Raw genomic sequence first — 27423 nt, forward strand, 5'->3', positions numbered from 1 at the left:
TGTATATTTCATTAAAACAGCGTTTCCAAATCTAAGCTCTAAAAACTACAAAAACAATTTTCGCTCAATTATTTTAACTAGCTCATTTTATGTAATTTTGCAATCTACTTAGGATTGTAATTATCATTAACAACAACGAACCTCTAAAAGTAAAAACGTATTCAATAACTGTGAGGCATTGTGAGCACGCATATATGACAACAAAATACCTCTAACATATCTACCCAGCCAATAACATCAAACCTTTTTTGCCGCAATGCTTTTGTGGGTAAGAGTTGAACAATAGAAAAGACAAGTAGGTAATCTTATAACGCTGGGTGGACAGTTGCTATCACCCGGAGTCTATCTAAACTTATGCTGCAGTAACTTCGAAACCTCAGATGAGCTCTGAACACATCCTACCGTCTATAGCAACAATAACTTAAAATATAAGAACACTTTTTATAAAAAAAACTCCAATGCTTTTGGCACACACTCAAACTGTTAATTCTAGAAATACGCCGAGTTCCTTGAAAATTTATCTCTCACCTAAAGTTAAAGTTCAAGTAACAACTTATTATCTATGACGAAGAATGTAATAGCACCCTGTAGGCTGGTTAAGGCTTAATGTGGCCACTTAAGACTTCGGTTCAACTGATAAATTATAGCTTCCGAACTTATGTGGAGATATTCAGGGATATTCAACCATTTCATTTGATTATTACATTTATAAATCTATACTTATTCTGAGATATCTAATTAGACCTATTACAATCAAAAGAGATTTTAAAAAATTTAACAAATACGTGTCGGATTACCTATACTACATTAAACATTTACCTAAGATACATAACATCAATTATTTCGACAATGTTCCGACTGATATAATTAAACATTCAGAGTAAAGTTATATGTATTTACACGTACAAACTTGATATAAATGACCAGTGTTTCCAACGATCGAAATTCGACCATAATCACTGATACCAAATTAGGGGAAAGTGGGGGATATACGAACACCTAAGGGAAAACTTAAATAAAACATGGAATTTGATCACAGTTTTTTTTTTGTTTTTTTATTATAAAGTTTACTTATCTGTCTCACTTATTCACTAATGAACATTTATATTTTTTTAATAAATTACAACGATATGAAAGAAAAACAAAACCCTTAGTGTTCGACTTTGCCCGACATCAGTCGGGTAAATACGAATACCAAGGGAGGTGATTACGAACCAACATTATTAACAACATAGAACATTTAAAACACAACGATGTTGACTATCCATCACCGATACCAAATTACCTACATTCATTTTATTTATATGAAATCATATAGCTCTCTCTCTCTCATTTGCTCTTTTTGGTGTGCTAGAACCATAAACAAAAAATACTAATACAAAATCAATAAAACTAAAGCTCCTACAAGAAGAGAAAAACATTGACAAACAATTGAGAAAATATATTTTTTACATAACTCTTTGTCTTTCCATATATAAATAGATATTCATCATGAAAATAAGATCAAGCACAGATAGATAATGAATTAAAATAGAATTTAGAGTGATATGAGTGATGTGATACTAAAAATAAGTCTTTATCATAGTACCATAAATATGGCGCAGGTAGCGCGCAAGTCATTTGAACAAATCGCTGTCTTAAATAATATAGATAAATAGTAGTTTAAAAACTAAAAAAACATACTTCTATAGCAAATCGAACAATTAATTTCATCTTTTTTATCCTGTTAGTATTAGTCAGGATATTAGAGCGAACTTATTTAAGTAGTTTTGACATCGGAACTTGATGCGTTTGCTAATTATTAGGTTAGTCAGACGTGTTAACGTCGGCGAAATATCTCGTTACAAACTTCTAATAAGAACTTGTTAAAATTAGTATTTTCGTCAGTTATCACGAATTGTAAACGTAATTAAACATACTTTTTACGTTCACGTTGATCTCCCATTTATTTAAAATAAAGCAATTGCAATAAAGCAATTATATTAATACAATTCGAAATCTTTACAGTTTTCGTCGCCACGTACGAATAAGCAACCATAGCTTATTACATTTGAATTTTTGTAAGCAACCACAGAGATTAAGCCGTAAAAATAGTTAAAATTACGTCAACAAATAATGCTTACAGGAGTCAGTGAAAAACTATGAAATATATAAAATTGTATACTTATACAAAAGTTCGTAACAACAGTCATAAGATAGTATGAAAGTTCTGTGCAAGCGGCAGAGGCCAAGCGTAATTACAATAATTCACTTTACACTCCACAAGGGACGTAGATATATGAAAATGTTAGTTCATTGTTCTTACCGGAGTAATTAGCAGTTTAAAAAATATCTCCTCTTTGGAACAGCACTTCCGTTTCATTTTTATCTTTGTTTTGACTATACCCCCTTCATAAATCAATGATTTTCTATGAATCGACGCGTCTTTTATAAGTCGAGTCGAAATTTTGTGATATCATAGTTAATATACATAAATTAGTAAATATACCATAATATTAGAATTGAAAGTTCATCTTATAAGAAGGGATCTCTTCCAGACGATTGGATAATAAAGACAAAAAAAGAAGTGATGTATAAATTAATTGTTGTTTGCACTTGAATGAAATATTTCTACCATAGCACCGTCAACGTACCTCAAATGACTTTTGTGTATTTTGAACTAATAGGTGTATTTAATGAATTTATTCTGGACATGTTACAAACAAAAAACATTAGTTTCGTTTAATTAAGAACTTGGAAAATACTGTTAGTTGTGACTCTAACCGCCACCTTTTGTGGAAATTTGAAACTAGTAAACGTAATGGAAGTACATACGTATTGAAAATAGATGTCGCTAGATGCATCGAATGTCACATTTGACATATTTATGGCGCGAAAAAACGCCTTAAAACAGAATGGGTTTTAAATGACTAGCTGAATTTCCGGGCGCGATCTCACGAATTTGTATGCAGATTTAAGAAGAAAGATGTTGAATGTTGTTGCTCGGAGACAATGTGTTTTTCGCTCGTGCAGACACATCTGTTATTTATTTGTCGCATTCAAGACAGGTTACTTTTATAAATCTCCAAGATGTTTTTTATCTGTGACGTTTTTATGTTTCGTGAAATCGCTGAATGCTTTTTCTTCTTGTGATTATTTCACTGTAGTATGTTTACATATTTCAAAGGTTTACCAGAAAATAAATGAAATATTAGTATTTTCTATGATAAAAGATAGACTCTACAGATTAAATATGATTCGTTCAAAATAAAATTTATTGCCATTTTCATAGTGTCGAATAGGTGCGTTACTAAAAACTCCGACGAAATAGTAGACTTAGCACTGAAATTGGGCGAATGAAATACATAGTGATCAGTTTATAGACAGAGCAATGTATGTGTTTTTTCCAAACTAAGAGACGCATAAACTTACTGTTCTCTCTGACACAAGGGGGTGAGTCCCCACCAATAATATAGAGCCATAAATATCACCCGTCTGAGACATTGTCAACCGGCTACCCTAATTTACGAGGAGTAATTAGGAGTTTGCACTCTGCCAAAACGATTTGCATCGATCGCCACTCGTAAATGACGTCAATAATTTTAAATGGTAATTTCAATGTTTTACTTTTATGCAGAGAGATGAAGAGTGAGCGAGTTTCGCGTTTTATTTCAGGATTATGCTAACGACTAAATTACATGTAAGGCTAACTTATGCAATTTGAGTTTAAATTAAGCAATTCACAAAAATAATACCCACTTATTTAATGTTCTTTATTTACGATTCCACTTAAAATTGTTCTATAACTACGATTTTTTTTAAAGTAGATTTTTTTTATTTTAGTGCCACCTAGTTCAATCATCTGAACTACGCCAGCTTTAGTGAAAACAAACCATCTATGTCAGTTATTTAAATGTAGCATAGATGACGCTTAAATAAGCAAATTTAAAGAAAACATGTAAATTAAAACTTAATTACCTACTTCCAGTATCGCCATTCATACAGCTATTTAAAACACTGGATTTATGAAACTTATTTCATAAATTCGATCTACTAAGTCGTATTATTTAAACGTTATTCCCGCCAATTTTCCTTTTTTTTAAGGGATTTTATGAACTGGTAACTAAGACTTTTAGGTCATTTTTCGTATTTTCGTATTTTAATTTATATTCATAGTTTTATGAAAAATGATAATATGGAGTGAAATGAAATGAAAATAATTAATTTGAGACATTAATCAACTGGGATGAAATATAATCTCAGTAAAATGGTGGTCACTTACCGCCAAAAAATCTGCATCACTATGTCAGTATGTCAAAGCATAGAACACTTACTATTTGAGTTTCAAAGTCAAACAATTAAGCTCTATAAACAAGAGTAAATATCAGTGGTCTCGAACCTACCGATTTTTCGGTATATCTACCGATATGGGCACTGATCTATTGAAATACCGAAATAAAATGATTTTTCTACGATTTCAGAGTATACATGGAAATTCTCCCGATTTTTCTACCGATTTGACACTTTTAGACATTATTGATCCAAAACATGTTAAAATTGGCAAGACTACTTCGATACTACTTAAAAGTAGGCTCTTTCCCAATATTGTTCAGAGCAATGATTTCCAGGAAATTGATAGAGTAGCGCATTTTAAGAAATTGTGAATAAATCAAAACATTTCCTAATGATGTAGAACTATTTTGGGAAGAAGTAACTTTATTAAAACGTGGCGATGAAACTCAAATGTTTCCTTTGTTGTCTAATTTCATCCTTAATATTTTATCACTTTCCTATTCATCCGCTAACGTTGAACGCATATTTATTCTTTTGAAAACAAAACAGCGAAATAGGCTGTCTACTGAGTCAATCACTGGTCTATTACATGCAAAACGACTCTATAATACAGCTAATTGCTATGATTTTGAAATTAATTCAACGATGACTGCAGCTATGGCCAAACAATATTGGTATAAAAAATATTTATTCTTAAATATGATTGTTATAAATTAGTATGTAAGTTTTTTTTTCAATAAATAAACGCATTTGATTGAATATTGTATATTTTTTGACTAATACCGATTTTGGGTACAAAATAGTACAAATGTACCGATTTTAGCTGGCAAGTCTACTAATCTCGCTCTATGACGTTTGAGATCAGTGATAAAGATAAGGCGACTTTTTGGCGGGAACGCGAGGAGTGAAGTTGTGTGTTTTGTTTTATTTTGTCTATTTAGTGTTTCTTGGGTTTATATGTGTAATAATGGTGGTTTATTAACTGTTTAATATCTGTGAAAGTGCAAAAATGTGGGAAAATGAAACAAAGCCGCTGGACGTCACTTCTCGGGATCCTCCAAAAGTCCAACGAAAAAATCTCAGTAAATGACCACCATTTTACTGAGATTATAGTTCATCCCATATCATCTCATCTCATTTCATTTGATTTCATCCCAGTTAATTAATGTCTCAAATTAATTATCTTCATTTCATTTCATCATTTTTCATAAAAATAAGAGTATAAATTAAAATAAGACATGACTTAAAAGTCTTAGTTACCAGGTCATAATATAAAATACCTAAAAAAATATGATAAATAAAAACATGATAAAGGTAGGTAATATTCCTAAATTTTTAACCAAAATGAATTAAATTAAATATATGTATATTATTAAATGATTATAAATTATTAAAACCATAAAAATAATAATGGAACCTTATGAAATCGAGTTTATTGGTGAGAATCGGATAATCAGTATAACACCAAACTTTACCCATGATAAAATATACTTGATATGCGGTGAATTTGGTCCGTTTCGTGCTGGTTTACCTGTGAACGTACCACTCTGGCTGGCTATCATGCTAAAGCAGAAACAAAAGTGCCATGTTATCCCTCCTGACTGGATGGACGTGGAAGTTTTGGAGAATATTAAAGAAGAGGAAAAGCGTTCCAGGTTTGTCAATATATTTAATAAATTTGGTTTTTTACAAAACACACCAGTTTCAAAACTTTGATCTTTCTAGGTGGTCCAGTTTATTCCAGATACAATTTAATATTTTGTTTATACAACTTCCATGTCTTAATTTTAAATCAAAAAGTATATTTTATTATTATGGTTTATGTTATAAATACCTTCTAGAGCCATCCATTCTAACACTGATACTAAACAATAACTATTAGTGGTCTACCTGTTAATAAATCTCAAATTGTAACATGATTAAAAAACTTGAAGTTCATTGGTCAATAAATATATCTTTGCCAGTACTCATGAAAGGGTGTGTAAATATAAAATCTATCATTAAATGGCGTTTGAGAATTATCAGCAAGATAAAGCAAGTAGTTGTAGTAGTCAAAGTTTTCACATTAAATCTTCCTAAAATTATCAAACTACCAGATTCTTCACAAAGATGCCAAATGAACACTATATGGTGGAAGCCAAACTGATACTTGGTTCAGCTGCCGAAGATGTTCCCAATGCACCAGAAATAAAGACTATTATCAAAGACATCTGGGATATAAGAATGTCTAAGTTACGAACATCAATGGATGCATTGATGAAAACTGGAGGTTTGTAATGATTCCTTTAAAATACTTTACTTTTAAGTACTTTTAACTTACATTTTAAAGATTTTTGAATTGAGAGGATTTTATATTTTATTTTATTGTAACTGATGATATTGTAAACCTGCATGGATCAGAAAGCCTATAATGATGATATGTGGTCTTCGGTAACAACTTAACACCAGAATGGTATGCTTAAATTAAGATAAGAAAAAAATATAGAATGTGACTTACTCAGTCATAAGTTAAATTCAGGACATTTATAATTGACATTTTCAGGTGGCTATGGCAGATTAGATCATTTAACAATGATGGAAATAAACTCAGTGAAACCTCTTCTACCTGCTGCTATGGACAACCTCTTAAGGATGCAAATGGTAAGAACATGTGTGACAAATTGTAATATACTCTCCTTTAGACACATCCTTCTGTATTTTCATCTCCACTTTGTCCTTTTTACGAATATCTCTGAATGTATGTACCATCCTTCGGACCATCTTATACGTGACACATTTATGCATTCTACTCTGAAGGATCCTTGGATTTCTGTTCTAGACTTCACTCTCGTGTCCTAGTAGAAGGGCAAATCACATTGTTGTGATGATGATGTGTGTTACCAAAACTAAAACTGTGAGTGTGCAGTGAGTTCAGCTAACCTAAGGTTTAGTAACTACGGTAATTTGGAGTTTGTAAACCTGGTCTTATCAATATCATTGTTAAACTTAAATTCGGTATTGAAGATTTTTTTATTTGTTTTATAGAGTAAATTACAGTAAGCTGTCTTTAGACTTTCAACTGTAGTTTTGACAAAAATAATTTGATAGGCAGTACACGCACAATGTCCATATCAGTGAATCTACACTGGATCTAGTAGATCTGAAGACACTCTTCTTCAGTCTTCTTGTTGTCATTTGGTTGTCCGTTAGATGCTTAGCAAGGTTATTTGGGTGGGCTTTAAAATTGAAGATCTGAGTGCAATTATTCTTATATGTACTTGCAGTACAGTTTTGTAACAAATAATCAACTTTTTGTTTTACAGAAAACGAAAAAGACAGCACCATCGCTCAATTTAAATAGTTCAACCTTCAGTCAATCAGGGAGCTCTCAAAATACATAGTTTTAAGTGTAGTTAAGTGTAGTTTAAGTTTAGTAAGTTCTTAATACTTTTTAATGATTTTGTAACAAAGTGGTTGGTAACAATCAAAAAGTGGTAATAACATTAAAAACACTTATTGTAACCTTGTTTTTATTCTTTTTAGATATTTAAAATTGCATGCATTTAGAGTTGATCTTATTATATTAAACATTTGATAACCTGTTGTTTTAGACCGAAACCTCAAATCTCAACAGTTTTTATTTTTCACTGCCTAATCTTCGGTAGCCTACGGGGCTGTTCAACTACGCGCGGACCATTAGGTGGGCTCATGGGCACAACCTGGAAAAATATGCTAACACCAGCCCTAACAAAAGCAGTGCTTCGCAGAATCTACCACCGGATCGGAACCGCGACCCACTTAGAAGATCCGGCGGGAAATTAAGTGGGCTGTGTCTATGGACTAGCTCGCACGTCGAACTCTTCAGTTCAGTTCGTCAACGCGTCAGTAATCGATGAATTCGACGAAGACAATGACCACTGCTTAAAGACCTAAAAGCACCGAGAGCGGATGTTGAGGACCCGACAAGATAAATTTTGGGCGACGGCGGCTGCCTTGTCCCGTCGCCTGGGTGCGATATGTAACAGGTCTACAAAAAAAATTATTTTTTTCTACTTTTTTTTCATAGATGAATTCATTATATTTTGTGCTCCAAACACGGAATCTGACATACAATTAGTTACCACACGTAGATTCCCATATAATATTTATTTAATTAACAAACAATATTATTAAAATATCAATTATCATAACGAAATGAAAACATATTTCGGTCTAAGTTTTACAGTGAAAAATCTGAAATTATAGTCACAAAATGAATATATATCGGTCAGTTATCTCATTATATGGTGAGAAGATTTATTTTGTGGTTTTTTTATTTGTCATCGTTTCTATTGGAGTTTCTCAGCGAATTGACCAACAGAAATCAGCAAGCACTGCTGCTGACCATTTCCCACTGTAGCGTTTTTCAATGTGCATTATATCCTGATGAAACCTTTCACCATATTCATCTGATACGGCTCCAAGATTTTCAGGAAAGAGATCTAAAAGAGAGTCGGAAAAATAAATCTTGAGTGACATATTGCATCCTAAAGCTTTATAAGCAAAAAGAAGCTCCCGAATGATTTGTCAGTAGTTCTCACTTTTTCTGTTCCCAAGAAAATTATGACAAACTTTCACAAAAGCCGCCCAAGCTCTTTTTTCTGCTTCGTTCAACTTCGAATTAAAATTTTCATCTTTCATTAGCTCACGTAAGTATCTGTTGATCTACAAAAATTTCTTCCTTCAATTTTGCGTCACTGATTCGAGGAATTTTGGTTTTTAGATATTGAAATTATTCATTGATATTAATTTTAGATATAGTTTTTCTTGAGTCCCAACCTTATGTGAGTGGTGGCAGAAATTTTTTCTCACTTGGCACCAAAGGTTTCTGAGACACATTTTTAAGCCCAGGATTTAAAGTTTTTATCTTGCGTGACTGTCCCACTCACAAAGAAAACGGCAAAACTTTGTGTACCCTCATTGTAATCCGGTGAGTATAGCGACGACTTTTAAATCAGCACAAATATTCCATAAGTAGTTTGAGTTCCATAAAGGTTTGAAAAAAAAAACATATCAAAAAATCTAGACGTGATGGAAAAAATCGGCCAAGGGGTATAGATTCAGAACATTTAAATCGTCATATTTATGACAAAAAATTTTAAAGGAGGATTTCATTGCATACCTGTGTAATTAGCGGTGGCCATTAAAAGAGATTTATAGTGTGGTGCCACTTTATAAAAGTTGTGTTCTGACGCTTCCAGATCGGTTTCGCTTAAAAATCCGAGGTATTGCTTACCCCTGCTATTACCTGTCCCTTTATTATTATTTTTTCGGGCCGGAGGCCGAACCTCCTACGAGATCCCCGGCGGGGTATGTGGGGCTGGTCCGCGAATGCGAGACCGCGGGCCCAAGGAATTTTAGGACCGTACCGCACTAAATGACCCCTGCGTTCTTACACCCGACGTCCGATCTCCGTCTGGGGTCAGAACCCGGTCAGAGTAGGGAGGTTCCCGCGGTCAACGCTACAACCAGACACGCGGCGCCACCCCGAGGACGCCCGACCGACGAGTCGTCGAGGCGATAGTCAACGACCAACGACGTCGGTCTCCGCGGTACGGCGGCCCTACCAGGCCGCCTCGCGCTGGTGTTCCGGGATACCCCGCTGGGCCAGAACCAGCCTGTCGGAAGGCGATACACCGCCGAGCGGGTTGCTACTACTACCTGATCCCTACATTAACAGTTCCATATTGGTGTTATTTTCTGTCAATATAGTTTCGTTTTAACAATCCCTTACAATTGCTTTGTATAGAAATAAAATAAAAAATTCATAAGAAAAAAATATATTTCTTCTGAAAACCAAGATTTACAATTCTTCACTTAAATGTAAAAAAGTAGAAGACGCAAACTACGAACCTAATTAATTGCTCTGTTAGTCTTATTTATGTCACTATAAGGTACTTATTAAATTTAAATGCACTTAGCCTAGATTATAATCTAGATAGGCAGCTTCAATTAATAAACTATAAAATATTAATTTATATTTTTATCTATCAAAGAAATATTGAAATTTAATATAATTATGTACCTACATAAATTAAGGATTATTTAATCAAAGATACAAACAAACGGTCAATGAACTTAGAATTCAGTCATGTATTTTCAAACAGAAGCACAGGGATATTAATCATTTTCTATGTTTCCAAAAGGTGATTGGTCTAGTATATTATAAAACGACCATTTGTTTTAAAGTAAGATTCCTTTAAATGTATGTTCCATCAAAAGAATTAAACTTGTATTTAAGGAAATTTATGTAAAATAATTACTACAAAAAACCCCATATACTTCTGTTGTTCACAATTATGTATGTATATTACTAGTAGTTAGTTATGGCCATCAATGATTATTACGAATCAAACTTAATTTATAATGTTTTTAACTGGAATGTCACATTTACGGTTGAGATAATTTTACAAAAGAAAGCGTTTCATAGAGATCCTAATCCAAAACATTAGACACACAGATAATATAAAAATCTTAATTTAAATAAACGAGAATTGATAATTATTATGAATACACAAGTTTCAGTTTCCAATGCTGTTAGTTTTTATTGAACAAATTATCAAGTATGACATTTTAATCTGCTGACGTGTCAAGAAGAATTCCTCACGTATCCAAATTTAAAAATAAAACTGTATCAACTAAAAGAAAACATGTTTTAAAAGCAAATAAACCTTACACACAATCTTATGTTACACAGCTTTAGCTGCTTAATGTAGATACAAGTTGATATGCTTCGCTCATGTACAATATACAATTAGGTCTTTGTATACATACTGCACCGTGCTTCAAAACAAAAGAATAAATCATTTATTACATATTGTGAGATTTTTTAATTTGATTAAATAAGCAGATACCTAATTCTTGGTGCCAATCATTCCCCTTAAATGACGTCAGTCTTTAATTCCATTGCATCAAGTGTCCGTGACTTAGAAGCATATAATACCTCTATGGCTGATAAAGCTTATAAACAGCGTCGTGGTTACACGTTTATAACAAACGACGGCTCATTAGTTATCAGTACTCTTGAACAAAATTGTTGCTTTATGAATCTTTATGAACTTAGCAATGACTACCTGCAATACACCACCATCCATCTTTTAACAAAGACAAAAACATTTTACGCACTATTAGTTTAGTATACCTAAGACCTTGTATTCATTAGTATCCAATCGCAAAGCTATATCTATACTTTGGTCTAACTCCAGCTTTTAAGAATATGGAAACACTTCGTTGCAAATATCTATAATATGTACAGTTCACATTAAGTATAACTTTGTGCAAAAAATTATTATAGGTATAATATATCAACAATTTAAACATTATGTTTATTTATTTACAAAGATCTGCCGATGTAACTTGAACTCAATACAACTGTTTGAAAAATACAAAATTTCATTGAAGTTTATGAGTGACATAATATTTAGACTTTTGAATTTTGCCATTTTCCTTTAAGTTCACATACCATATGTCCTAATAATAGGACATCTATATTTGAAACAATGGTACAACCAAAAACAAAATAGCAAATTATCAATATTTTATTTCTCTTCAGACTTAAAATGGCCAACAATCAGTTTTAGACTCCATCATGATATGGTTTACCAAAAACAATGAGAACATGTTTTAAATTTTAAAATATCTAATGAAAATGTTAGTTCTGAGAATTTTTCAAAAAGCCTTTGACATAACTCACTTAAGGCCAACAAAAATACTACAGAACATGCTTATTTAATTTTACACAAAATTTTTGCAGTGACCTATAAAAATTTGTGTATTATTTATTAAAAAAAAATCTACTAGCGACATATAATATTTTATCTAAACAAGTGGTTTTATCGACTTTAGGTCAGATAAAATCATTAAAATTCTTGCAGGTAAAAAATTAACTTTCTTCTGCTTTTTAAATGTTTATATTCTGCTTTAATATTACCAGTCTCGTTTATCTTAAAACTTCTTTATTATCCATATTGTTAGAGTTCCATAGACTTCAACAGGTTGTTCATATTTTTCATGATATTTTCTCGCAGCAAAAAAGTTTTATACCTTTCAAAACATTAGTCACATTTTCCAATCGGCAATGAAACACAAGAGATCTTTAGTGAAAGAATAACAATGCTGCATATGCGCTTCTTAACTTCCTAATATTTACAAGAATATTATGATATTATATACAAAATACTGTAAATGCTAAGATTTTAATATTTACACTTAAAAACGATGACTTTTAAATTACTTATGCTAATCATGACTTGTTCAAAACTTGCGCGCCGTTGTTATTACTTAAATTTCTACTTAAATCTTAAGTTGCTACCAAAAATTATATAAATCATTCAACTATTTGAGAGGGTAGAATCTCTACATACCCTCCTTAAAATAAAATTTTAATGACATGAAATCTAGTTTGTCAAAATCGAATCAGATGTCATAGACAGTGAAAAAATGGCAGTGTTGTCAAGAACTAAAAATAGGACTATTTTAATTTAAACAGCAACGATTTTACTCGGGTCTACTTTGACCCTCAAAAACATAATATCATCTTTGACGAAATTCCTTTTCTTGAGCATTTCGTGGGATACAAACCTTGGGAAACCAAATCCTAATGCGTCTGGCTCTTTCGAGGGTCGCTGGAAGTTCTTCCACGTTGGATCCGGTACAAATGACTCCACAATGTTGCAGGCTCGGTCCGGGCTGGAGCTCTGGTCGAAGAGAGTGAAGGAGACAGTGTGGGCGAATGGCCAGCGGAGCAAAGCGTCGTACTCTCCGGGCAGTATCTTGATGTAAACCGACATGTGGGTGGACTCTCCAGCTCCATTGCCGTTAAGGAAGAGCGACGCCTGAAATTAATAAATTAAAAAATTATTTTGGTTGAGGCTGAAACTACAAGCTATTTATCTATTTATTCAGATATTTATATTTGTGCGTAGTTAATTTTCTTTATGAATCTAGCAATTAATATTTATGACTGTTTTTTTATTTGCTGTGGATCCGCGCGTCATTTACTCTATTGAGTAAAAATTTTACTGATATTTTTGGCACTGCAAAGTACGACACTCCACCAGAAAGTAATTACAAAAACTCAACAATGTAATACAACAGAATTAAAAAACCCTTTTTGACGATATCTAAGATTTATTTTTACAATAGATATTAGCCGTCAAACCGTGACATGATTAAGTTGACAGTTTAGTTTCGCGGTGACTAACCGAGGCTAATTCAGTCTCGGAGTCGCCTGCGGTTACTCACCCGGCTATTAATGATTGCGCCGCGATCTTTGTTTACAAACAAAGGGCTTTTGACGCTGTGATCGATATTTTAGTGTTGGCAATGATTTTATTCAGGAAATGAAAAATGTTTTAAAATTTCTTAGGGCGACCTAGGGATGTTTAAGTAATGAGTAAATGAAAATAATTCATCAATCAGCAGTTTTTGCTCGGTGAATCGACGGCACAATAAATGTTGTTGTTCGGCATTTGCAGGATTGTCTTGAAATGATCGTGAGCGCGGTTCAGATTTTTGTCGAACAGCAAACGGAGCTGACCTGTAACTTGTACCCGTACTGGCTGGTGTAGAAGGCGGGGGAGACCAGCTCGACGCCGTCCTTACACTTGGCCTCGGCCATCTTGGCGGTCCAGTCCGCGATCCGCCAGACGAGCGCGCCGGTGCAGTTGAGCGACAGGCGCGCGACCGCCGCCCGCAGCGCGTCCAGCTGCCGCGCCTGCCGCGCCGCGACTGCCGACACCAGGCACAGGTGCTGCGCGCAGCTCTCCTCCGTGTGCCGCTCCACCGCCTGCCGACTGCCCTGCGGCGCCGGGGGACAGCGATTAGTGGCTTGTTGCAACCAGTCCAATGTCTTGTAGGAAAATATACGAAGCTTAAACGTGAAACCTACACCATCTAAACCAGGGGATCCTAAACTTATTTTGTCTACTGCCCACTTTGAGAATAAATTATTCTTTAACGCCCCCATTTTCCCCCTACTTAAAAGCCACTATAGCGAGAGCTCAGTCGGTGTTTAAGGGTCTACATGAAATTACAACCAAGCCTTTACACATTGCCCCCATTTTTTTCTGGGTCTCTTACCGCCCCCCTTTAGGCCTGCAGCGCCCACAAGAGGGCGTTATCGCCAACTTTGGGAAAGGCTGATCTAAACGATCAAATCGCTTAAAAGAGGAAAAGATAAGAGTAGCCCACGAGGTACATAGCACACGTGTAAATACCACAACGTGCTCTTCATAAATACTTTCCGTAAAAAGTAGTGACGGTAAAAATAGAAGACTTTCAAGATTTTTATGCCATCATAGAGACCTTATTATAAATACGTTCAAAATAGAAACATCACACTTGTTATTTTAACTGACAATACAACGACTGAAGTATGGCAGTACCTACCTTAAATCTACATCCTGCGTCCCTGAAGGAGCAGGGCAGCGCGGCGGCCGTGCAGTGGTCCCGCAGGTGCGCGTCGAGCAGGTCCCGCGGCACGGGCGCGGCGCACCGCTGCGGGCACGGCACGGGCGCACGGGCACAGCCCTCGCCGTGCGCGCACACCGTGTCCTGCACAGCGACACCGTACCGAGGTTAATATTGGCCGGACGTCACGTTGACACGAGATTAAACCGCTTTTTTTTCCTACTTAAGCTGATAGCCTTGAGAGGCTATTTCAGCGTAACCTTAACTAGTAGGTGAGCCCACGGGGCTCAAACCGGAGTGATGTTAACACTGACCCTAACAAGAGCAGTGCTTCGCAGAATCTACCACCGGATCGGAAACGCGACCAACTGAGAAGATCCGGCGAGAAACTCAGTGGGCTTAAACCGCAAAGCCAGTTACCATTACGTCTACGACTGGCAAAGCGAAAGAAAATACTTCGTTCGAATTGAAACTAACGTATAGTGGGATGCACTCAATTCATATTACAATTCGGCATTAGATTCGAATAATGAGATTGCAAAGATATCGATTGACCGAAGGTATTTTTGGTATAACATTCATAACAGCGTAAACATAGGGATGAGACATCGACGTGACAAGCGTGACGTGCTCCGAAGTTAATTGCAGCAACTAGGGTGAGACACGTGGTCCGGCGCGGGCCTCACCTGCGTGTACTTCTGGCCGCAGTGTCTGCACGGCACGAGGCGCTTGCTGCAGTGCTGCTGCAGATGCTGCTGCGTGTGTCGGCGCTGCACCTTGGCGCCGCACTTGTTCTCGCAGTAGATGGGCTCGTGGCCGCAGTTTCCTTGGTGCTCCTGGAAGCCGTCACGATTTACTAATCAATAATATGAACTGTTCGTTCAGAGGCCCAACCAGTGTGCTAAGTGTTAGTTTCTTAACGTTCTCGATAACGTAAACGTTAACCCATTTTTGTATGCAGTTGGAACAGCGCCCCTAGCGGCAAACGTACGCAAACGATCCCATTCCATACAAAAATGGGTTAACTTTTACGCTATCGAGAAAGTTAAAAAACTCGCACTAAGCACTCTGATCACGGGAAGTATGAACAGTAAAAACGTCAGGACGTTCTCAATTAGAAGTAACGAGAATGTATAAATTTCTGCCATTCGTGACCTATAACCTGAGCCTTTTTTATTGCTTAGTTGAGTGGACGACGAGCTCACGGACATCTGGTGGGTTCCGGAGTGGTTACCGCAGTCCACAGACATCAACAACATCAATGCCACCACCTACCTTAAAACATGAGTGCTATCTTTCAGTATAACAATACAACGGTTGCCCCACCCTTCGAAGCTAAACGCATTATTCCTTCACGGCAGAAATAGGCAGGGTGGTGGTACCAACCCGAGCGGACTTACAACACGTCCTACCACTACTTATACTTATCTTTAGTTATGTCTTTAATTGAGTAACAAATTCATAGTTGGATCTCTAAAGTAAACCAAAAGATGTGTGGTAGGCACTGACCTCGAGCGCGCTACCCGAGAACTCGGTGTGGCAGTGCTCGCAGTTGGCCCGGCGCCGCGGGCACGTGTAGCGGAGGTGGTCCTGCATGAGCACCCGCGGTATCATGGCGCCGCAGTGCGCGGCACATAGCACCGCGTCGTGCTTGCAAGTATTTAGATGTGCCTGGTGGAAGATGTACACGTTAAATGGGAAATAAAGTGTTTTTAATAGCCTCAGAAGTAGTAAAGTACATCGCTCGTAGAGGCCCCGATAACTTAGAGAAGCTGCTGGTAGTTGGTCAGGTTGACGGGAGAAGATCACGCGGACGCTCATCTACCCGCTCGTGTTGATCTGGTAAAGACGCTCACCGGCCTACCGATAACCGAGGCTATAAAGACCACCGAGGACAGGAAGACGTGGGGAGGCATTGTGCATCGAGTAGTCAAAATTTTATATTAGACACGACATTCAGCAATGAAGAGACCGACTCAGAAGAAGAATAGCCTCAGAAGAACATACGTCCCAACTGACGGTGACGGTCTAACATCGCTTATAGACGCAATACCCCTGAGCCTTTATAAACTAACAAAACCTAAGTCGTCGTTTTTCGTTATAACTATAAGGTCTGCATACTAGAAAAGACATGAGCTTTTTCTGTGTTCGAGAACATGAGTTTCACGGCAAATGGTCTATGGGTTAGTTTAAGGGGAACCCGTATCCTGTCATAGTGCGGTGATAGAACTCATCGCCAGAACAGCGTTACTCGTATATACTGATTGAAACCACCTTCGATCAACAATAGTAACTAGATAAAGGGATGCGTACAAAATTAAAGCAAAAACTGTCCGCGTGAATATATACTTATATAGCTACATTCGTTTACTAACAAACGGAGAAAAAAGTTTTGAAACACTTTTACTTTCAAACTAATAACAACTATGGCACCTAGTAATAAAGTCACAAATCTCCAAAACATTATCTAATACTTACGATCATTCGTCACATAAAACGAGCAAAGCAATAAATTACTCCTGTCACTTACCAATAAAAAGACATATTTTAAACAACTTTTAATGTTAAATCAATCTTAAGGCGCAACAAATAAAGTAACTTTTCCCTTAATTGCTCAGAGAACTAACATCGTTTTGCTTTATTTATTTTTGCTTCTTGAAATGCCGATTTCTATTTACTACAGGAGGTAAGGGAGTCGCGCTTAACACTAAAATAATTTATTAATGAATTAAAGTAAAAGTTTAGTTATTTACTTTTTATGTTTTGGAAATGTATGTTTGTTAGTATCTATACATTACTTATTATTTTATTAGCGTTACGTTTTTGTGTAATATATATTTTTAAGTTTTCGCGACCAGTGCACATAATAAAACAACGTTTAAACGGTTTCAAGCGCGGTATTTTTATTACAATGTTTCGGCCACATTTCAGTAGCCGTGAGCACGGAAGGCAAAGATGTCCAGTGTCAATAAGCGGAGATGTTAGCTGGCTTATAAAAGTCATCTCTTGTTTCTCTGGCGACAATCGAGATCCATTCTGCACACGTGATTGCTAGGAAAGCTAAAATAAAAATGGAAAGCTAAGTATCTAATGAGAGTCCAACAAACAGACACAAAAGCAGCATTAACCAATTTTAACCAACTAATTTTGAAGTGCTGCTAACAAATTTTAAAAAATTATTACAACACAAATCTACTCCATGCATTTACTGTTTTGTTAAGCAAAAGTTTGTCCATGTGTTGGCCGAGCCTTGGCCAACATTTGTAGCGGTGGTTAAAAATCGGTAATTTTGTTTAAAATTTAATATTATTTATAAGTTTAAAGCTTACAATATAGTTTATACTTCATGTACTTACCGAAAGTAAGATACTCCGGCCGTTAAATTGCTTTTTCGGGCCTTATTTTTGCAACTTTTGAATACACACTGCGGTATTGTGAGACGGGTTGACATTGGCTGTGTTTGAAGTGAACTAAACAAAATAAGAGCTCACATTTCAAGTGCGCTGTTATTTGACGAGACGGATTTTATGCACCGACCCGAAATCTAGTTACTATTGTTGATCGAAGGAAACCACATTGTTTCTAGGAATTATTTTACCAGCGATTTAAATTATCAATTGAATTTTTTTATGTCTCTCGGTTTTTCCTCGGAACTAGTGGGTAGAACAAAATTTGAAGGTAATATTCTTTGAGTACCCTTGAGTGCTTGAAGGAATACAATCAATCTCTTACTTAATTCAAATTAAATGTCACCACCAGTGCCCATGATGATAAATCTACATATTTAAATTTTAAACCGAATTTACTTTCAAAACATTTATGTATTTTATAAGAATTCTATTTTCATATTTCTTACCAAACCAATAGACAGAAAATAAACATAAAAATAAGTAAACACAATCTTTGACATCAGTAGATGTATAAAACAGTTTTCTGTAAGTGGGTGCGTGTTACTCACACACACACTCACACATACATATGTATGAGCGGATCAATGATAGATCGATCTATTTACCCACATAAGTTTATCATTATAACAATATTTGCCGTCTCGCCTCACCTTCAGTTTGCGGAGCTCGTCTGACCACTGACATCCTTCTTTGTGATGGATGCAGTACACCACCGACCCCATTATCGCCTTCTCAGACTCAGGATCGGGATAAATCTATAACGAAACAAAAAAAAAACAAGTCTGTAGCAAACACAATCTCACAAACATTAAAATAATTATTATTGCTACTTACAACCTTCTTGATCTTAGATATTATAAATTTAATCATTTTGAATAAGTAATTAATTTAGAATGCGTAAAGTTGTATGAATACAAAATACACGACGTCAAAAGCAACGGTTGCCGCCAAGACTGATTGGGGCGCCCGCTACACTCGCACAACGGATTAAATAGGACAACGCGATCAAAAATAAACCAACATCTCGAAAAGCGAATAATAAAAAACGGCCTGTGTGTTTTGGTGTACGCACCGTACTTTCGAAAATGGAACACATAGCGCGCGCGAAAATATGCAAAATGGCCACGCGTACACAATTTCGCGCGTAATTCGTACAGGAGCGTTCACGACAAAGTGCTGATACGGAATGCGTTCCCGTTTGTACGTTTTCGTTATCTTTATGGGTGCAACGAACAGATGTCGGACGCGGCCCAGCATTCCCTTGTGTTGCTGTACAGATAAGCGTGATTTTTCACTTCCCAAACCAGCTGAGTAATGAAATAAGCAAACACACTCGTTTGGATGCCTTTGAGCGCTGCTTTCACACGACTAAGCTAATTTTTCTGTGAAACCGAACGTCTGTTACTTGGAGGCAGCATGATAGAATGCATTTAAAAACATAATAATATTTTGAACTTATAACTAAACAAACATTTTCCTATTTAATTCATGGACGAAAAACTGTCATACAATAAACATAAAAGGTACATCGCACTAATATAGTATTAATTCAATTTAATGTATTTACAGTGAATGCGATAATTACTTAAATTTTAAATGTTAAAAAATATAGAACAGTTTTATAGTACGCTCTATTCTATTTACAAACACTGGTGCATGTGGTCATCGGCATGGATGCCTCATAAACGTACCTTCGCTTCACGTCCATATTCAATTCAAACAGAACACCTAACGATACAAATCCGATGATCTAAATATTATCTTTATGAGCACGCCTTAAGAGCGAGAATCGCATAACGATCGCGTAAGCCTAGGTGCTCTCTGCTCTCTCGTTGGTAGTGAATAAATTTACAAATATAGAATGTTATTTGTGTCGTTCTAAAAAGATGGACTGCGATGTGTTGAGCTCTCCCGCATCGGTCATTTATAGAACTCGTATTGTTAATACAGGACCGAAAGGCAAACAGTAAGTTAGAGGAGATAGGAGTTACAACGTTTTAGAACTGGTACGATTGAAGTATAGTGTTGTTAGTACGCCATTTGTGAGACGTCACTCATTGGGATGGCATTATCGTATGTAATTTGTAGGTAAGAACTAGTAACAAGTGTTATAACAATAGTTTGCCTTAAACGGTTCCGAGGGGTGTTTAGACTTCGTTCGTTTGTATAAACATAGTACTTAATTGGATGCTCGCGGCTTAGTGGCAGTACCTAGCCAAGAAACTGAAAACACTGATTAATCACGTTTTGGCGGCTTTTTTTAAATCACATAACTACGCTCGTACATAATGTGTTTTGAATTATTTTTTTCTACACAAATACATCCAAAGTTGTAACGTCATAACAATAAATAGGCATGTTTCAGGCCATTTGAACATCCAATAACACTTTCCAGTTGAAAATCAGCCATAATCCTACTACTGGTTTTGCAACCCCGGCTATCACCGACCCACCTCTAATATTATCCTATCACATACGGAACACGATCCTAAGAAATGACAAAAAACAGATATGTAGTAGTATGTAATTTATATAAAAATAGCTTCGAACCTTTGAACTTATGCACTTAATTTTATGATTGAATTTAACCCTAAACAGACGGTTGGACAAACTATAAGACAAATCATGTTACAACATCGATTAATACAAATATTGGTCGACCCCAATTAATGTAGCACTAGAATAAAGTACGTACTTTTTATAAATACTTCCACGTATTTTACAAATCTCCATACGCCTACACTATCAAGTGTTAAATTAATGAATTTCGATAGATTGTTTCACAATCATTAAACAAGGACGTGTTTATATTTATTTTAACTGCGTGGGTTTTTTTAATCTAGGGTTCTAGCATATTTCATGTACGTAGATAGAATAACATCGTAAATATACTTTATATCTACATATTATATTTTAATGTGTCCGAACCAATGTTTGCAATGGAATCTGTTGACAAATCAAAGTTTATTTACGATCTTAGAATGCATATTATATCGCATCGAAGAAGACAACGTTATAACGGTATCGCTTATGCCTATCCTTGCTGCTTAGTGCAGTACGCTTTTTTTATAATAACGTTTTAACGTTGTAATAACGCTTACTGTATTCGCTGTCACTTTGTTTTAGATGGGCAAAAGAACTCGCGACTTAACTTAGCGATTGGCAGTGTATTTATTGAAACATGTTTAAAATTTTTGTTAATTCCTGCAGAGTTACAGCACGCGTCACCCTAATAAACTTGATAAAGGGTAGATAAAAGGAAGTGCTAAATTTTACATTTACGTTTTAGAAATTATTCTCCTGCTATCATCATGTTTGGAAGTGGATTGAACACATTCACTTTATGTACCAATGTCATCATGACAGCAAATTGTTTTGCGAGAGTATATCGCGCCACTCCACTTCTCCCTTTGATACTGTTGGCTGGTATTGTGGGATCTTTAGCTAATAGCAAGCAACTGGCTCGATTCCCAGCTATTTGAATCGCATCGCGGCACAACCACTACCTTAATCTCACCCCGATATCAATACACCTGCACGACTTACTGACGAACAATTACTTTACAACAAACACTACTAATTTTATTATACTACAAACTATTACTAACACTATGAATTTTACTGGTGGTAGGACCTCTTGTGAGCTCGCGCGGGTGGGTACCACCACCCTGCCTATTTCTGCCGTGAAGCAGTAATGCGTTTCGGCTTGAAGGGTGGGGCAGCCGCTGTAACTATACTTGAGATCTTAGAACTTATATCTCAAGGTGGGTGGAGCATTTACGTTGTAGATGTCCATGGGCTCCAGTAACCACTTAACACCAGGTGGGCTGTGAGCTCGTCCACCCATCTAAGCAATAAACAAAAAGAAAGTAACAATTACTACTAAGTTTTTTATGGAAAGAGAGCTTAGCTGAACTTAACTAAGCAGTGTAATTAAAACAAGTTTTGCGACTGGCGTCCGTGACTGTAACTGTTAATTATTCGAAATTGTGAAAATAATATAATTACAATTACAAATAAACGCGAAACCAAAATCATAAATCAAACAGTTTTAAATATGTCTAAGACTCGCAAAACTCGAAGAATACATATTATTATACTAAATTAAGCAGTATTTTGATTTGATTGGACATTTTGAATACATATTTATATGCCTAATAATAATAATAATAAATCATTAAGCGGATTTTTGAAGGAAGGCCGCGTTAGATGTTCGTGTGGGTGAAATGTTGCAATAGTCGTGTGGGCAGGCTACCTTGCCACTCAAATTAATTATGTTTTTATGCCATATAAATAATATGTGCTTTAAAGGCATACGAATATTAATATAATGTTTTAGCATAAATAAATTATGCCCTTTTTTTGCAAAGCTAGATAGAAGATTCTCAGTTCGTATGATAAGTAATTACATGAAAAGTTATTGTGTCATTATGGTAGTGCGTCTTTAGAGTCCGCACGTGTATATACTACCACTCTGCCTAATAAAGTTTGAAGGGTGGAACCGATTTACTATACTCGTAGAACCGAATCGAGAATCCATGTATCAAGGTGGGTGGCGACACATTCACATTGTTGATGTCTGTGGACTCTGGTAGCCACTTAACACCAGATGGTTCGTGAGTTCGTTCAACTGTCTTAGTAATAAGAAAGAAATATACCTCTATTCAAATTAAAATCAACTACAAAATGTCATCATCTCTAAACTGTAATTCGCCTTAATTTCGCCACATTTTGCTCTAAGAAAATATATAGTTCAAAATAAAAAGCAAATTGTTGTAAATTTAAACTTAACAATAAATTAAAACATCAATTTAGTTCGAACATTAATTAAACTGCCTTAAGACGGTAAAGTCTTTATTAATATATAAAAAAACAAAAGTCATAATTAATACTCCCGAGTGACAGGTACAGATCGCAACCAAACAGCTCTGAAGCCGTACGTGGTTATAAATTATGGCGCGAACGTAATTATTGTGAAGTCGTTCTAATTTTGAATAATGGAGTATAACCGTAACATTCTTTTTTTCTGGATCGTTAATTCCAAAAAACAGAAATATGACAGAATATTTATAATAGAAAGTTCGGTCCCATTGTATTTGATAATCTTTACAGCTAAATAAAACCTAATAAATAAGTATAGTTTACGAGATACTCTACTAAACTCTACTTTTATTTTGCGAAACGCAATAGAGACATTCAATATTTTCTGATTGATACAGATCGCAGTAGTTTTAGTTTTTAGTTTTTTTAGCTCACAACCCACTTAACACCAGGTGGGCTGTGAGCTCGTCCACCCATCTAAGCAAGAAAAATAAATAAATAAAAAAGATATTAAAAAGTACTAATTTGTTTCCTCTGCATTTTTGTCATCTCGTACTAAGAAACGATAAAGTATTTCATTTTGAATTTACTTACAGATGGAAGCTTTAGATAATTATCGACACACGCTATCGTGAGAATGTACACAAACCTCAGTTTGTTGTTGCTGTTTTGGTTTTTAGCTTTGTTGGTTGCTGTTTAGCAACGCACACAATGTAGATAAAGCTGAAAATTGCTAAATAAAGCTGAGCTACCACAGAGCTCCCGTCGATCCATCTGGACGTATATGGCCCCGATGGAGGTTGGATGCTAAGAAAGCCAGCTCAGGGGTGTAGTTAAGGAAGGCTACTGTAGCGGGTAGCTATCACAGAACACCACCACCCTGCCTATTTCTGCCGTGAAGCAGTAATGCGTTTCGGTTTGAAGGGTGGGGCAGCCGCCGTAACTATACTTGAGTCTTTAGAACTTATATCTCAAGGTGGGTGGCGCATTTACGTTGTAGATGTCTATGGGCTCCAGTAACTACCTAACACCAGGTGGACTGTGAGCTCGTCCACCCATCTAAGCAAAAAAAATGCAGTGATGACAGATCAACTAATATGCGATACTTAATCTTTGAAGTTGAATCACTGAACTCCTAAACGGCTGGACCGATTTTAATGAAATTTTCTGTGTACCTTCAGATGGATTCGAAAATGGTTTAGATTTACAAATCAGCCCGGCAGATGGCGCTGCCGTCGGAATCTAGGTTATTTATCTTTCCTATAAATAATTTATATGGAAAAACAACCTTTGCCGGGCCAGCTAGTATATTTCAAATAGTACGAACGATTCCATCAGAATTATGATTAAAGATGAAAATTTTCAAATTGTTTCGCTACGTTGAACATCTTTAATAAAACAAGTGTAAAGATCATTATCAATGGCGGGCAGCGCGTCGAACGGAAGCGAGTTCGATGCCCGTGCACGGACCTTACCGTGCTGTGTTACGTAATTATCATAATTACACATAATGTATGACATCGGAGTACATTTAAACCTTCCTAAATGTAGCCAACTAACAATAATAAATTTATTTATTACACTTCATGTAAAATTTACATTGGCGGACTTAATGCCTAAGGCATTCTCTACCAGTCAACCAAAGGTAGTGCAGAGTGAATAGTGGTAGGTGCAAAGAAATTTATATTAATTTACAAATACATACACAGAAAAAAGTATATACATACATATGTACACAACCACATATACATACTTACATATAATAGTTTATACAGTATTATAAGGAATATATTAATAAATAGGTATGTACATTGCGATAATATGCATTGTACATATTTCGATACTGTAAGAGGTATCAGGTATTTGTTCTAGTATTTTTAAAGTAGTTTCGTTTTTACGTAAAGAAAAGTATCCAGGAGTGAAATTCTATTTAACTTAAGCGACATTTTTGCAACTTTACAAGAGAGCCATTTAATGTAAAAAATTTGCAAAAAATATCATAACACAAAACTTTTTTAGCTATTTGAATGGAGTATACTTAATTGAAGTTCATTTAAGAACATCGAACTGTTGTCACTAATGGCAAATAAAACGGACCTTTAATTACAAAGCTAAATGTCGTGTCTTAAGCGAAAAGTCGCATAGCCCATAACCTGTAGCCATTATTTTTGTTGTTTGCTATGGAATTAGGTTATTTACTGGTTACTGGTGGTAGGACCTCCTGTGAGTCCGCACGGGTAGGTACCACCACCCCGCCTATATCCGCCGTGAAGCAGTAATGCGTTTCGGTTCGAAGGGTGGGGTAGCCGTTGTAACTATACTGAGACCTCAGAACTTATATCTCAAGGTGGGTGGTGCATTTACGTTGTAGATGTCTATGGGCTCCAGTAACCACTTAACACCAGATGGGCTGTGAGCCCGTCCACCCATCTAAGTTATATAAAAAAAGAAATATCATTCAATGATTTGAATAGGTACATTTTACGCTTTTGTGGTGTCGGATTTAACAAATTGATAAATTCGTTTTAAATTAAAAACAACATTGGCGGCTAGGTAGTAGTAAAGTTTGAGATGCGTGGGTTCCGCCATTACTGTATCTTTATTATCATTTCATTCGATAAACAAACTGAGGTTTCATCAATGGACTGGACTGACGGCTAGAGCATAAATCACCTTCAAATGCTAATGCTTCTTTTTGTTATTGTTTATCCAACGTTTATTGATAAATTGTTTTGCTTTTAGACGATTTTTGATGGAACATTTAAATAAACTATTGTTGGGATATTCTAAATTAAATAACATAGGAATTATTTTGTCTGGTATCAGATCAATGTCGACTTTTTGCCGTGTTTTGGTCCAAAGACGTAGGGTGTTCTAATATGAAAATAGTATATCATCTGTAAGTACAATGTAGGTACAGGCAGCTGTAACATCAGATTTGTGGCTTAAAAGCATTTGAGATAAGTTATCGGTAGCATTTTGAAAGCTTGGCTGTTTATCTGTTTCACTGGTTTTTTACTGGCAGTAGGACGTCTAGTCAGTCAGCACGGGTAGGTACCACCGCCCTGCCTATTTCTGCCGTGAAGCAGTAATGCGTTTCGGCTTGAAGGGTAGGGCAGCCGTTGTACTGTTAAAAAACGGAGTCCTTAGATCCCATGTCTCGAGGTGGGGGGCAGTATTGACATTGTAGATGTCTAAAGGGTCCAGTAACCACTTCATACCAGGTGAGCCGTGAGCTCGGCCACCATCTAAGCAATAAATAAAAAAAAAATATAATGATGTTAAATTTCGTTATGGATTAAGCATTAAAATGTTCTTTGGTGTACCAACATCTAAATACGAGATATTTATTCTTTTTCAAAATAGAATGCTACCATCGAAGGCAAACGGAACTCGATATCAATTAGGTTGTCTGTCATCACGTCGAGAGAGTGTCGCGTTACATAGTGAATTAAAGCCGAGAGCCACTCCAAGACGCTTGCTCCGTTCTTATTTTATCTATGTATTTTATAGTCGACCTTCTTGGAATTGTCTAGAATAAATACTCTTTGAAAATTAAGAACGATATTAGGTTACGTGTAATTTTTTTTATTGTGCACAATGCAATAAAACTTTAGCCAAAAAATTCATGATTTTTAATGTCAAATGTTTCCTTTACGTCCGTTGTGTATTATTGTACAAAATTTGTTACAAAAATACCACTGTCATTTGCTTTCTCTAAAACCGTATAATGTGCTTGTTTATTTCATCCAACGCTGTACAAAACTGCGGACCACCAAACCGTTACGAAATTACTGGCCTAAAATATACACTGTTTTTTTCTTTATTTTGGTAGGTAGTAGTACATTAAAACTACTCTCGCATTATAAATGTAAACGTAAATAACAAAGGTTTTTAAGTTATACTATGAATCAATAAAAATATTTTATTGGATACGTTAATACAAAAATATTCATCTTCTGGTTTAGTAAATGCTCGTTTATAAGAGACCGCATATGCCTAATATTAATTGAGGCAGTCAGTGCAAAAGTGGCCTAACCCACAAATCATATTCGTTTTTATGTACTGCAATTTATTTAAAACATAATAAATTTTTAATGCATAATCGGCCTATCCCTAGTTTCATCCATAGATAACAGATACCTTTGTAAACATAATTTATGCGCGTATTTTTTTGCCAACGAAGTATATTGTAAAGGTAAATTTGAACCTCATTATCTCCATACTAACTATGGTAAGCTTAGACCACTTTTGCGCTGACGGCCTCAATTGTCTTAGCAGTTTATATTTGCTATTCAGTATGCTCTACTCTTTAATAATGATTTTGGATTATTTTTTTGGATAGGTGGTTAAGTGAGCTCACGACCCATGTGTGGTGTTATGTGGGAATCGAAGCCCAGATAAATTACTCGATGACTCAATTGTATTCTATGCTGGCCTTCAAACCGGAACACCTTACTGCTTCGTGACAGAAATAGGCAGGGTGACGGCA

General features: G+C 35.7%; 2 protein-coding genes and 1 long non-coding RNA gene across 8 annotated transcripts in view; 1 reads left to right on the forward strand and 2 right to left on the reverse strand.

The window, feature by feature from the left end:
• The first annotated feature begins 5149 nt into the window (after positions 1-5149).
• LOC101737596 (probable DNA replication complex GINS protein PSF2) lies at positions 5150-7773 on the forward strand. Of its 2 annotated transcripts, XM_004930283.4 has the most exons (4): positions 5150-5927; positions 6369-6541; positions 6815-6912; positions 7575-7773. In XM_004930283.4, exons 1-4 carry the CDS (start codon positions 5683-5685, stop codon positions 7650-7652), a joined length of 594 nt encoding a protein of 197 aa, XP_004930340.1. In that variant the 5' UTR covers positions 5150-5682; the 3' UTR covers positions 7653-7773. The 2 variants fall into 2 exon arrangements, with proteins under 2 accessions (XP_004930340.1, XP_062526357.1); XM_062670373.1 differs by having other exon boundaries at positions 6815-7773.
• A 605-nt stretch (positions 7774-8378) lies between these two features.
• LOC101737830 (TNF receptor-associated factor 4) overlaps positions 8379-27423 on the reverse strand; it is a 154931-nt gene continuing 135886 nt past the window's right edge. For 3 of the 5 annotated variants that reach the window (XM_021350820.3, XM_021350822.3, XM_004930285.5), the window contains 7 exons: positions 18761-18865; positions 16210-16371; positions 15387-15536; positions 14680-14844; positions 13829-14089; positions 8832-13124; positions 8379-8732 (listed from right to left, as the gene is read on the reverse strand). In XM_021350820.3, the coding sequence (XP_021206495.1) occupies positions 12771-13124; positions 13829-14089; positions 14680-14844; positions 15387-15536; positions 16210-16371; positions 18761-18865 (1197 nt within the window). In that variant the 3' untranslated portion in view covers positions 8379-8732; positions 8832-12770. Of the gene's footprint in view, positions 8733-8831; positions 13125-13828; positions 14090-14679; positions 14845-15386; positions 15537-16209; positions 16372-18760; positions 18866-18944; positions 19161-19182; positions 19465-27423 lie in introns of those variants that run through there. The other 2 variants (XM_012694054.4, XM_012694053.4) reach the window with 2 other exon arrangements.
• LOC134199456 (uncharacterized) lies at positions 17578-18744 on the reverse strand. The gene is made up of 2 exons (XR_009973953.1): positions 18057-18744; positions 17578-17760 (listed from the first exon to the last, which is right to left on the reverse strand). It is a non-coding gene; the product is annotated as an uncharacterized LOC134199456 (long non-coding RNA).

The sequence above is a fragment of the Bombyx mori genome, chromosome 10 (genome assembly GCF_030269925.1).
Source record: "Bombyx mori chromosome 10, ASM3026992v2".
Lineage (NCBI taxonomy): Eukaryota > Metazoa > Arthropoda > Insecta > Lepidoptera > Bombycidae > Bombyx > Bombyx mori.

Bases quoted from the DNA above. Each gene is read 5' to 3' on its own strand.
- LOC101737596 (XM_062670373.1), top strand. From the start codon at position 5,683: ATGGAACCTTATGAAATCGAGTTTATTGGTGAGAATCGGATAATCAGT. The intron at 5,928-6,368 runs GTTTGTCAATAT...TCAAACTACCAG, and splicing joins GAAGAGGAAAAGCGTTCCAG to ATTCTTCACAAAGATGCCAA. The intron at 6,542-6,814 runs GTTTGTAATGAT...TGACATTTTCAG, and splicing joins TGCATTGATGAAAACTGGAG to GTGGCTATGGCAGATTAGAT.